Genomic DNA, 12,934 nt, shown 5'->3' with positions numbered 1-12,934 from the left:
TTTCCCAGCTGTCTCATTCCATGAGCTTCTATTGCTTCAATCACAGTATCATAGAGTGGAAAAATTAGGTTTTCTCATGTAAATATTAAGATTTTCAGTACCACATTGATACTGTCTACCTTTAGTTACTTAATAACAGAACAATGAAGATTTATGCCCCCAAATTAGCATTCCATTGTTTGTTCTCTTTTCTTAGAATAATCTGATTATGTTTTGTTTAGTCACAAGACAGTAATATGTATTATATTAGACGAAGAAACTAAAATTCTCTTCTCTAAATTCTCTAAAATTAATTTTCTTCTCAAATTCTTTTCTAAAAGTTATTCTTCTCTTCTCTAAAATTAGCATATCTTCTCTAAAATTAACTTTGGACATTTACATTTGAGATATGTTTGGCTATTATAAAACCGGATATAGGTCACGTTGGGAGGAAATAACTTATTTTTCAAATAGTTGGCAAAACTTCAGTTGGTTAATTTCATTTGTACTTACCCACGTTGATTGCCCAGCCTCTGTCAAGGGCAAGTTTTCCTGCCTTTAAGAAAAGTGCAATAAGAATGTCATGAATGTGTGAACAATAGCATTTAGGGCATTATTCTGTACCCATTAGGCATTTCTAAGGTTCCCACATACTCTCTAGATGCTCATTCAAGTGAATGGAAGTTTTACCAAAGCAAGGCATGCTGGATCAGAACCTTTAACATGATGTCTGTATTTCATTCTCTTGAGATTGTGCATCTAAAATTAACTTTGCTATACAGAGATGAACACTGACCCCTAGTAGCCAAACTGAAAAATGCAGAAAATATGAGAAAATTGTTCAAATAGGTAAAAATTCCAAACATAAAAGCATGAGCAAGAATAAATAGCATTCAATCCTATTTGTATCATTGGAGTTTATATAACAGTCCTTGTAAAAACAAATGTACAAGCTCTAAATACTGCAAACATATTAATACACTTAAGGTTTCCAGTGAGAAAACCTGCAATGTGCAGTGTCCTGGGATTTGTTACAAAGTAACATTCATACAGTTGAGCATCCTCAATCTTTTTCCTCAGATACATGGAAATGGTGACCACTGCTCTGTTGTGCACCCGACATTCAAAGGGGAAGAATCAACAAAGAAAGGGCCCACTATTCTGGAATTAAGAATATCTGAACTTTTAAAAGAAAAATGTGAAATATTATTAGCAAAGAGCAGACAGTCTTAAAGGAGCATTTCTGCATTTGAAGGCCAACATTATTTTCTTTCACTACGCTATTCATTGATGAGTGATAAAATGTCTTCAAGATACTTCAAGTGTCTAATATTTTTAAAGGGCATATTACAATTTCTAGTAAAATAAAATTATTTCCCAAACATGATTGAATGAAAATTGTATTTGTAAGGAGAACTAGAAAGTTTTGAAGTGAGAGACAAGGAGCTCTTCCATCAGTAAGATTGGTCTTTGGATACCTCCAAAAGATTATTTGATATTTAAGAAACCAGTGGGTGGCAGGCTATTTTCCTATCCAAACACTGCCAACTTATCCAGATTAGAACTGGAGGAGTGATAGAAGGGCAGGATGCACAAGTCACAGCGCTTCTCCACTCCCTCCTCATTCAGCATACATCCCAGGTATTTCTCATGGGAAAAAAAGTCCCCCTACAATGTCAAAAACCATCACAGATTGCCAGAGGGACTAATGGTGTAGCAGTAACCCTGATGAGAACACTAGTAACAGCACTGACAGTAACAGAAGGCACATATTTTATATTTCTGAATTCTTAAGAGCATGTGGACAGCTTAGGCCTTTATTTATTGCTTGATGAATTAAGCTTATGGAGGCAGACTCTATGCATTTTAGAAGTGGAAGAATATTTCTACGATGAGAGCCAGAGAAGGCTCAGAACATAGTGTAATTAATGGAAATCACGACCAAAGAATTACCACTATTGTTATTTATTATTTGTATTTTTTCAGAAGACAAGGTACTGGGCTAGATGGACTATTGGTCTGACCCAGTATGGCCATTATGTTATGTTCTGATTACAGTAGCACTAGGAGCCCTACTGTGCTAGGTATTATACAGACAGAACAGACAGTCCATGCCCTAAAGAGCTCACAAAGCGGGAAAAGCTTCTCCAGATAGCTGCATTTATGAATAGCAAATAGACTGTTTATAAAATGTCTGCAAGTGATCACATAACCAGAATAGAAATGCTCAAAAAATCCCTTAAAAGTTGATCCTTGGCTAGCCCGCAAACAATCTGAAACACCTGAGCACACAAACAAACAGCTGTCAAGATCCTCAAGAGAATTTCAGGGCTCCTGGGATATTAGGAAATTCTACATATCCTTATCCCTTCCTTGTATTACCTCTCCTAACTTTTGCTTTATCCCTTATACTTTGCTCCTCTTCCTTTCACTAAGCCACAAGACAATGAAACCCATACATTAATGTGTTTTAAAAGTTTAGGGGAACTTCATGGTATGCATCATCCTCCCTCCATATCAATCTCTGTGCTGACAGCTCTACTAACGTGCTCCAGAAATCAGAATGGTCCCATCACCAAGGACTGTCTATAGCGATTCACATCACACAGCAGAGAAAGATCAGTGCAAGCTCACAGGTAGTGGTGCAGGACTGTCCAGAGGCAGTTACAGAGAGCCACTACAGCACTCAGAGGAAACCCCTACTAGGGAACTAAAAAGAGTTTTAAGCAGCATGGCAAGGGCCCTCAGACATTCATGGGAATTATTTTTCTTTCTTTCCCTCCCTCATACTGTAACACAAACACTTAAAAACTACAGGCCCAATTCTACCCTCAATGATCCCTATGATCCTTTCCCAGGGTTGCATGGATGTAACTGAGGCAGAATTTCACCCTATTTGTTATTGCTGCTTTGAATTTGCAGGTAACTATATTCCAGTTGCTTATTTTAAACTTGAATAGGCTCTAGTAAAGAGGAAAGTAAAGTCCGCAAACAGTTAAGTCTTCACCTCTCACACATGGATCTACTTTTGCCTTTTCCACTTTGGGCACTGGCAATATATTGTCTACTGAAGAAGTTATTCTTGTTTCTACCTCAGGGACTTTTATCCATATTAATAAAAGGACACATCTCATAAGGGTCGCAAAATGTAGACAATAACATTATCCTTTTCCCTCTGCACTTCTTGTTAAGCAATCTTTTATGAATAATGTAAGCAAGGATAATATTCTAGATAGTTTGCCTACTTTGTCCACGTTTCAAGGAAACTTTGGACTGTACAACAGCATTAGAAACGGTTACCAATATATACAAGCACCTTCACTTCCTCCATCCCTTTCCCCCTAACTTATTCTTCTTTGATCTTTAAGAAAACACGGTGAGAGTAAGGGTATAATTAGAGTGTAAGGGGAAAAAAGAAATAGAAGTTGAAGACAGGAGAGGAGAAGGAATGTAACTGGGAGAACAAGGTCAAAAAAGGGCAAGCTGTTTTTTGAGGTCAAAAAGAAAGGCAGACCCCACACCCAATAAAATCAAAACCCAGCAACTTGTGGTAGCATATAAATGTGAAGAATACCCCTGGCCCCAGCACTGCCTAGGTGACCTTGGTAGTAGAAGCTGTCCATCCTATTCTATAACCTATAATAGAAAGAAGGGGGAAATGGGACCTTTATTTCAGGATGACAGTAATCTCCACAGTAGAACCATGACCTCTTCTTCCATTTTTCCACCTTTGTTAGAAATGTATGTAAAATCTTTCTCCTTTGCTAAATTTTCCAGTTTGCTGTTTGATTTCATGCTCTGCTACTGTTATTTAAATCTCATCTTCACCACCACGTTAGCAATGATTCTGCTGAATATATGTATACACATATTGATAACTATTTTAAACTGGCCAGATTATTTTGTGTGATTATGAAGATTTAAGACACATCAAAAAGGATAAGGAATTATGCTGTTTAACTAGAAGTCCTGAAAAACACCAAACAGTTTTTGCAATACTGTTTGTACATGTGATTGCATGCAGAACAGATTCAAACTTTACAAAATACCAATGACCGGCAAGCAAATGAATCTTTCACAAAGAGAATTAATTAAGATGCCATTATGTGTTTAAAATTAATTAAGTCAGATTGTCAAAAATGATTTCTGAATGTTCACAGTACACAATCATACACAATAAATTGTTCTCTGAGCCCGCCCACCAGCTATCCATTCTACTTCTCTCCTGAATATTGATGACTGATTCCAACAAAAGATTCTTGACAAACAAAGATGACATTTCATTTGTAGAATTAGGGAAAGCAATTTGTATACTTTACAGGACCAGTGAGCAGAAATTTTAACAAGGGAAGGTAATTTATTTTGTACATGTTTATAGAATGCTTGAAAATATAAATATATAAAGTGTTATGTCAATGCCAAATAGTATTATAATTAGTCCCTATATTGGACATAAAATTTTAAGCATTAACCTGAGAAGAATAACATATGAAAATTTTGTGAATAAATGCTAAAACAATACCGAAAGTAAGAATTCAAACACTATTTAGATTTGTCTTTTTAAATAAGCATGTGTGTAGAAACTTATAGCTGTTTCCCAACAGTCATCGATAATTCATCTAAATAATAGGGTAGTTATAATGTCACTAGTTCTGCCTTACTGTGATGGAATTTTTACAAAAAGGATACTGGTAATTTGCCCTAGAAATTAAAAAGGGGGAACTCTGATTATAATATTATTTGTACTGAGTAGCATCTAGGGGCCACAACCAAGATCAGAGTCTCATTGTGCAAGACACTCTACAAACATAATAAGATACTGTCTCTGCCCTGAAGACCTTACAAATCTGTAGCCCCAATCCAGCAATAATTTATGCGTGTGCTTAACTTTATGTACTAGCAGCAGTCCTGTTGAACTTAACATGCATAAAGTTAAAGCACGTGTATATGTTTTGATAGGATCGGGAGTAAACTGGAAAGACAAAGAAAGGATGGGAGCAGAAACAGAGGCACAGAGAAGTAAGGTGACTTGCCCAAACAGACAGCAGGTCAATGGGAGAGCAGTGAAGAGAACACTGGTTCCCTGGCCCTAGTACAGTGCCTAGTCAATACTGCTTATGTTTTTTTTTTTAAACTTAAAATTGGCTTAAAAAAATTTAAGCATAAGGAAGTTCAAAGTCTATCTTGACTTGACAGGGAAAACATTCTGACTTCAGCGTGAGAACTACTGGATGGGGCTGAGTGGATCAAAAGATAGGTAATGGGAATATATAGAGCTTCCCATCTCTAGGCTACTGGGTGAAATTCAGCTCAGGTTAGAAATAAAAAAATAATGACATGCCTTGAGGCTGTTTATCATTAGAATATGTAATTCTATCATTTCTGAAGTTCTTTCATGTTACAGTCACTGTAATTGCAATGCATACTTTTTGTTACAAACTCTAAAAATCGATGGTGTCCTGTGCAGCCTGAACACTATATAGCTATAGAATTTTGAGAACACTACATATTTTTCCCTCTGGCAAATGCTAGTGTGAAGTATTTTTTCCAACAGCAATTAATTAATAATACATTCTCAATTAAATATTAATGACAAACTCCTCAGGGAACGTAACCAGGTTCATTAACATCAAAGACAGCTTTCCCCAGGGCAGATGTGGTACTTTCTTCTTGTGTATCTATTAATGACTCAGACATTTCTTCAGAGCCATGGGCTGAATTTTGCCCTTGGTTACATGTGCACAGGTCCCAATGACTTTCATGGGCACTTTGTGCATGTCTTTGAGGGATGTACAGGGAGAATTTGGCCTTCTGTGTCATATTCAAAAAGTCCAGCCCAAAGACACTACACTGTAGAAAACCAAACAAGTCCTTTCCATAGTGCTGCTACTAGTTATGTGACTTCTCACCAGAAATGCTTCTTGACATAGCTTATTGCAAGCCCACTGTTCGTTGTAAGCCTTGACTGAGAATACTGCCACATAAACAAAAAGATACTTTACAACATGAATTTTAAGTTATTGCTGACACAGCATTTTTATAGTGCAGTTTCCTTTCTTATGCTACTGTCAATCCTTCTTTTGGGTATACAGCATTTTCCAAAGCTAGCATCGATGTATACAACATATATAATAGATGTTTTTAAATAATGGTAAGTTTTAATTTTATTTACTTCTTGAACAAAATGTGAAATTAATTTCCTACTTCGGTTGCTTTAAACAATACCCTCTTACCATCTTTAGCAAGGGCTGACCAGATTGGACAGCGGGGAATGAGAAAAGCCCAAAACGCATGCCTGGAAGGAAGAGGAGCTCTGCCTCAGTTCTCTGCTTAGCCATTGACTTGGCAAAAGGATATGGGGGGCAACTAATTGGCTGCTGGGTGCCCTCCCAACCCTGCTTACTTAAGCTAAGCTAGGGCTTTCAAAAGCCTCTACTTCCTGGTTAGTCGCCTCACCCGCTGTCCTCTTAGTTGTACATTAGAAGTTGTGATCATTAGACAGTAGATCCAAGGTCCTGCGGTCTGACTGATGACCTATTTTTATGGATCAGGAAGGAATTTTTCCCATTGGACCAAACTGGCATGAGGTCTGGTAAGCTTTTTTGCTTTCCTTGCAGCTTCCCAGAGGCACAGTTTGAGTAGAAATGACAGGATTTGAGGTTCATATAATGCTGTTAAGATTACTGATTCATCACCACTTGCAGTTGATGTACAGTGTGGGTAAAGGCTAAAAAGGCCAGCTCCCAGTGGTAAACGAGACCCAGGATTGCACAGTCAGACCTTGCGCTCATGGCGGGGAGGACCTTGGATCTACACAGACTGAGGTTCTCCCTCCAAACCTTCTGACCGTTGTTACTCCACCCACCTTAAGCAGGGTATGGGGAAAGGTTTTACAACTGACTTGAGTCTGTGTGGCAGAATGCTGAGGGGTCTACTCCACATTATTGTTCTGTTTACGGTTAAAGCACTGTAATTCACACTGGAACCAGTTCAATGCCTGGTGTGTAAGAGCAGGAGGTGAGCAGTGTAGTGCCCCGCTCAAGCTATCATTAATAAAGCTGTGGCCTGCCATTTAAATCCATCCCATGTGTCTGTCACTCATTGTCCCGGTCAATCCTATCTCCCCTTATAATATGAAGTTCTCTCACATTAGTATTGAACTGAAACATGCTTCAGAATTTTAGAGCACCTGCTCTGTGGCTCTCGGGACATAAATTCATAACCTGGCCATCTAAGCTTCTGCCCAGCCATTAAGGCTATTTCAGTAGTAATTTGAAAAGAGACACACTGTTACATAGCCCCTGAGTTGCTTTTTAGACAGAATCCCTGATCATGCAGTCAGATGGAGTTCTACATATCTGAAGCAGCTGCACTAACAGATCTGATTGTAGGAATTTAATTAGTAAATTAAGGGAAGCAACACAATTGTGGCAAAAGGTAGCTACTAGCCTCAGTGAATGAGAAAATACTACGTTTAGAAAATACTTTTAGTTCATATATAATACAGAGGGCAATGCCATCACAAAAAGATAAATACAACAGAAAAGTGGTACAGTCCATCTAGTTTTAAGGTCCATTTGACAGTAGCTGACTATGAACTTTCCCACAGCAAAATTCTATAAAGACAAACTTCCAGATTCACTTATGCGCATGAATTAAAGTATTGGCAGCCAACCTTGCATCAGCACCAAATATTGCAAAGATGCAACAACAAATTCTCTTCATATATTACCTCCACAAATTACTGTTTCAGAAAAGAGACATTGAGGGATTCAATATTTAGGTTATTTTTGAGTGCCAGAACTAGTCTGACTAGATTTTTATATTAGACATAGCAAGCCTTTATACGTTGTTTGTATCTTTAATGAATCTTTGATGTTATTCACCAAGGGAAGAATTTGAAAAAAATGCATCTTGCTTTTAACGTACAGTCTGATTGCTGTGTAGTGCCTATTATCCTACTGATAGACAATTAACATAGATAACTCTCAGTTTTGTGAAAATACTGCTGCTACTTTATAGTTCCCTTATAGCTTCCCAGCCTCCTCCACCTTTATTATCTCCTAGTAAATTGCAATAGATCTTTTAATTTGATGTCTAGTGCTGAAAGAAAAAAAGAAGTACATGGCTGAACCTCAAGACAATGCACTTCAAAAGTTGACTTTAACATAATGCAGGAACAGCAATGTGAGATTCTGTACTGTTCCATGGATCTTCACTGTAACAGCTAGTTTGGGAAGGGCAGGGAAGAGTAAAAATGCAGTAGATGCAGTGAAAATCTATTTGCCTCCACATCAATTGTGATTTTAGATAGGATCATTTATTTTCAACTTATAACTCACTGCTATAGGTCAGCTCCTGTGAAAAGAGAAAGAGAATGCCACTATGGTCTTTCAGCACTGTGATTTGCTTTCTGAAATATACTTCTACTCTGACAAATATCATAGAAGGGTTCCACAGTTGTTGCCTCTGATTTCGGTAACAGAATATGTTCAGTTTATAGTGAAAAAGATGGTTTTTCCCAACTACCAGCCCTGCAAACTCAGTCTTGGCTCAGAATCTCAAGTGGCATATCTGGCATATCACCACCTGGAATAAAGGTTCTGTAGGACAATTTAAGCCCTCCGCAACACCTATGCAACTCCACTGTCTGCAGTGAGGAAGAACAGATTAACTAATTGGACTTGGAAAACAATTCCATTACGATCAACCAGAATACAGCTTACTCTGTTTAGCCGTGCTCCCTCTACAGTGCTAACAGCAGTAAAAAAGCAGTAAAACCTTATTTTAATCATTACAGTGAGCAGGTATGAATCTCTGAATACACAGATACAAAATGAACAGTAAGAAGTGTCATTTTCTCACTAGTTATATTTCAGAGTAGAAACTCATTTTAAGCAGCAGATCCTTTTTCTTATGATACCAGAAAAAAAAGAATGATAAGAATAGATGACATCCTCGTCTGCTCTAAGATATCCTGAGTAGGGTAAAAAAATCTCCTGCTTCTTAGCAGTTGTCTCTCTCTTTTCATGCCCTTTCATCTTGATACTGCTGGTAGGTGTTACAATGTGATGCTGGATTTAGCCACTATATCTAGGACAGATCATTAACCCCCCTTCCTGCCCTGGTCCAGTGGGGGATTAGTCAACCACCCAATCACAGATCCGTTGGTATACAAGTACAGATGGCTCCAAGTTATAAAATCTAAAACAAGAGGGCTCATGTTCAGTTCTTTTTAAAAAACATAGTTCAACAATTTGCACGAATGAAAGACATTGGAAAAAAGCACCAATAGCTTACCATTATTGTTCCTCCTGTTTGGGTTCTTAGAGGCTTCAGCACCTTTCTCTGAACAAGGAAATTGGGGAGAAAGAGAACTGGTGGAATTTCTGTAATTGTAGCCACTACGAATGACCACTACACAAAAAATAAAGAATAATTACAAATTAGTTTCTGAATAATTTACCCTATCTCCATACTACTATTTTAATATTCTGTCATATAGTTACTATATACTGAATAAAAGCACATGGCTTTAATATACAGTGTTTTCTCCCTACAAAAACACCACTGTGTATAATAGCAATCTTTAATGTTGGCCTCTGAACAGTTTCCTTTCTTTTTGAGACCAGCAGGTTCTCAAACTGCAATTTATGAGAAACATTATGTTTCAGAAGTCAATACAATATTTGATTTTGTATTCTTATCCAAATTTTGACAAAATTATTATTTTTCCGCACGGTACAAATTTCAAATAGGCTAGTAATGTTACAAAAACACTGAGGATTCTTTAATGGTATTAATAGTTAGCTGTGCTTACTGCATTGTTCAACCCAAAGAGACAAAAGAATACAACAAATAGATTTGAACTAAAAAGTTTAACACTTATTAATAAACATTTCTTAGATTAAACAATAATAATTTGATTATTTTCATTCAAGATCAGGTAAGATTTATTTTGTGTATTAAACACTCCTGAAATATGTTTCAAGGCAAATGTTGTATTAAATAAGCAGGTAATCAAGAAACTGATTTGAAGAATTACTTCCAAAATATTACAATATATGATCTATTTCAGTGAAGAACTTGCAGATATTACTTCTAAGAATCCATATTAACAGTCTTAGGCACTATACCATGTCTAAATATATTCAAAACCTAAATCACAGCTAAGAATATATAACATCTGCATTTTAAATTATTACTCAATATTTCATCAAGATATTCAGGTATTTAGGTCAATAAATTGAAAACCTTTGCATAAAGATTTTGAGTGAATCCCACACTCTTCAGCATAATGAAATATCAAAAGATTCAGTATATTACTATGGTTGATTATTTCATCAGTTGTGCAATTGCAACTGATGGAGTAAACTAGTGGGTGAATTTTAACAAAAAGAATAAAATCTATATGCCTATTTAGTCTCCTTAGGTATTCAAAATATGACCAGTTATGGCCAAAACAGTTCAAAGGAAGATTGTTAGAATTCTGTATTTGAGCAGCTAAGCATTAAGGTGTTTTAAACATAAATATATATATATATATATAAATTCAGCATCGCTTACTTGACAGTGGTTCACTTAAGAGTTTGTTATACTTTTATATTTAAAGAGATTTCAAAGACAACATATGGCTTACACCATATTGGAAACAGTTAAAGTTTCACAATAACAGCTGTCCATCATGAATACAGCAATTACCTTCATTATCATCTTTCAATGTACAAGACTTGCTAAAGTATATTTAAAAGATATTGTAACTTCTGGTTGGTACTACATATATAAGGGGCCAATTTCACCCCAGTGCATCTTAAATGGAGTTGCAATAGGATGAATTTAGTGTAGTACAAAATCTGGTATCAAGCATTACAGACGATTAAAAAACATAAGAACATTTAACAAAAATGTTTGTCTCTCTTTAATTTATGTTGACATTTTCTGGCCAGCTCTATTAAACACATGGTAACCCATGTATAATAACACAATTTGTAATCTCCTCACCAATGTAATTTGGCCAAGGAAAAGTATAGCCTTACTATACCGCCACTTCCATTCGCACAGTGCCAGCTAAGGAGAAAAGCATCAAAGAGACCACAGCTACAAAACCACTGAAAATAGCTACTTACATGAAAATTTAAAGAAGAAAAAGGAAAATGGGGTCAGAAAACCAAGAAATGGGGCACAGAAAAGCATCAAAATCAATGTCTTAGAACAAATTTTGAATCATGATGCAATAATTCTATCTTGGCGTTCTTATAACTATATAGATAACTCAAAGCTTTGCATTCATAGGTAAGGACGTTTACAGCATGCTTTCAGGTAATTAAAGCCCAAGAACTTTCAATGCTTATATATGCTATATATGTTCATTTTATTCTAATTAACAGATAACTTGACTAGATATATACAATAAGATAAACATAAATTATGAAGAAAGTCTTCAGTCCTGAAAAATACAGCTAAAACTGTGGAAAATATACATTTTATTGAAATTGTTCCTCACAAAGATTTTAACAGTCAGGAAATTAAGTGTCCTTGATCACATTTTGACACAGTTCTGCTCAGAAGTTTACATATAGTCTGGGTATTCAGTTTTTCTTGTTATTTCCAAAATGTATTATCCTGCCCTTCCTCTCTCCCCCCATATTCGTGCAGTGCTTTACAAGCTGAAGAAAAGAATATACCAACTCACTTTACAATTGCATTTTACAATATATGTTCAGCATATTGAATGACTTTGTAACGTTAATAACCCTAAATATAAAACAATAAAACACATATAAATGGGAATGTAACCAACCCAACCATCTGCCCACCAGGTTTTGACCTGCCAAGTTCTTTACCTGGCTGATGAAAATGCTATCAAATGTCTGGGCACACTGCACATATGCTGATGATGAATGGGAAAGTAAAGGTTTGCATGATACAAAGATGCAAAGAAACATGATATGCTTTAAATGTTCAAAGGAACTTATCTGATAAAGAGCTTCAAAATAAGTTTGTTTTGGATAACTGATCCAAGGAATCCTATTCATAAAGCCAAAAATGGCATTTTTACAAAACACATCTTCATTTGTTTACGATAAAATATTTACATGTATGTTGACAGGATTTATTATTATGAGGTGAAGATATTCATGTGCCCTGGGCTCAAAAAAACCACACAAATCTTGGGCATGTGGAATGCTTGCCCTGGTGAATGAGGATATCGGAACCAACAATTTTGGCAGAACGGAAGTTTGCATTATTAAAAAAAAAAACAAAAAACAATTTCTAGACCAATAATTAAAAAGCTGACTTTCTGAATGCATGCCAAGGCAACGTCTGCCTCCTGAGTCTGCACACAGTTCCAGTACCTTTGCTGATGCAGCTGTTCCCCAAGTCTTTCATACCTACTAGATACATTTAATTCTCTAGTAGGTGCTTAAAGATTAAATGTTTAAAGAACTGTGTATTGGTTCAGTTTACACAAACCACAGCAGAATGAATAGTATTTTATCAGGTTTATCCATCATGCAAGGCTTCCCACTGCAACTACACATAGGAATGAAAAAGAACTAAATTCTGCTTTCTTATGTGCTTTCTATGGGAGTTGAGCAGTAGGATGGCCCTAACCACTGGGCTGAAGTTTATAAAGAGAACAGAAAGACATGTGCACATACATACGGTTTGCTGATCCCAAAAAACTTTTCCCAGCCAAAACTATTGGGTCAAATGCATAAAGAGTTTTGGGTTGAACAAAACTGCCTTTTTCAGTGAATAAAGTATTCATCCAAAAATGTCACCCAGCTACACGTGGGAGCCCTAGTAGCTGATATTAGCAGTGAGGTGAGGAATAGATTTCATTTTAGAAACACTATGTGTTCGTGTTTTCAAAATTTTTTATTTGCGGGTGAGGGTGGGCAGGATTTCTATTTCACAGAAAATTTTTAAAAATTAGATTCATTGTGATTTG

General features: G+C 36.3%; 1 protein-coding gene across 4 annotated transcripts in view; it reads right to left on the bottom strand.

Annotated features, from left to right (window-relative positions):
* Positions 1 to 12,934, bottom strand: part of HDAC11 (histone deacetylase 11) — a 106,637-nt gene that overhangs the window by 43,737 nt on the left and 49,966 nt on the right. For all 4 annotated transcript variants that reach the window (XM_067543800.1, XM_067543802.1, XM_067543799.1 and 1 more), the window contains 2 exons: positions 9,280 to 9,396; positions 493 to 535 (listed from right to left, as the gene is read on the bottom strand). In XM_067543800.1, coding sequence (XP_067399901.1) covers positions 493 to 535; positions 9,280 to 9,396 — 160 coding nt within the window. The remainder of the gene's footprint in view (positions 1 to 492; positions 536 to 9,279; positions 9,397 to 12,934) is intronic.

This window comes from Emydura macquarii, unplaced genomic scaffold (genome assembly GCF_026122565.2).
Source record: "Emydura macquarii macquarii isolate MOO-44397 ecotype Brisbane River unplaced genomic scaffold, CSIRO-AGI_Emac_v2 contig_968, whole genome shotgun sequence".
In the NCBI taxonomy this organism is placed as follows: Eukaryota; Metazoa; Chordata; order Testudines; family Chelidae; genus Emydura; species Emydura macquarii.
This window is presented reverse-complemented; position numbering and strand designations above follow the sequence as displayed.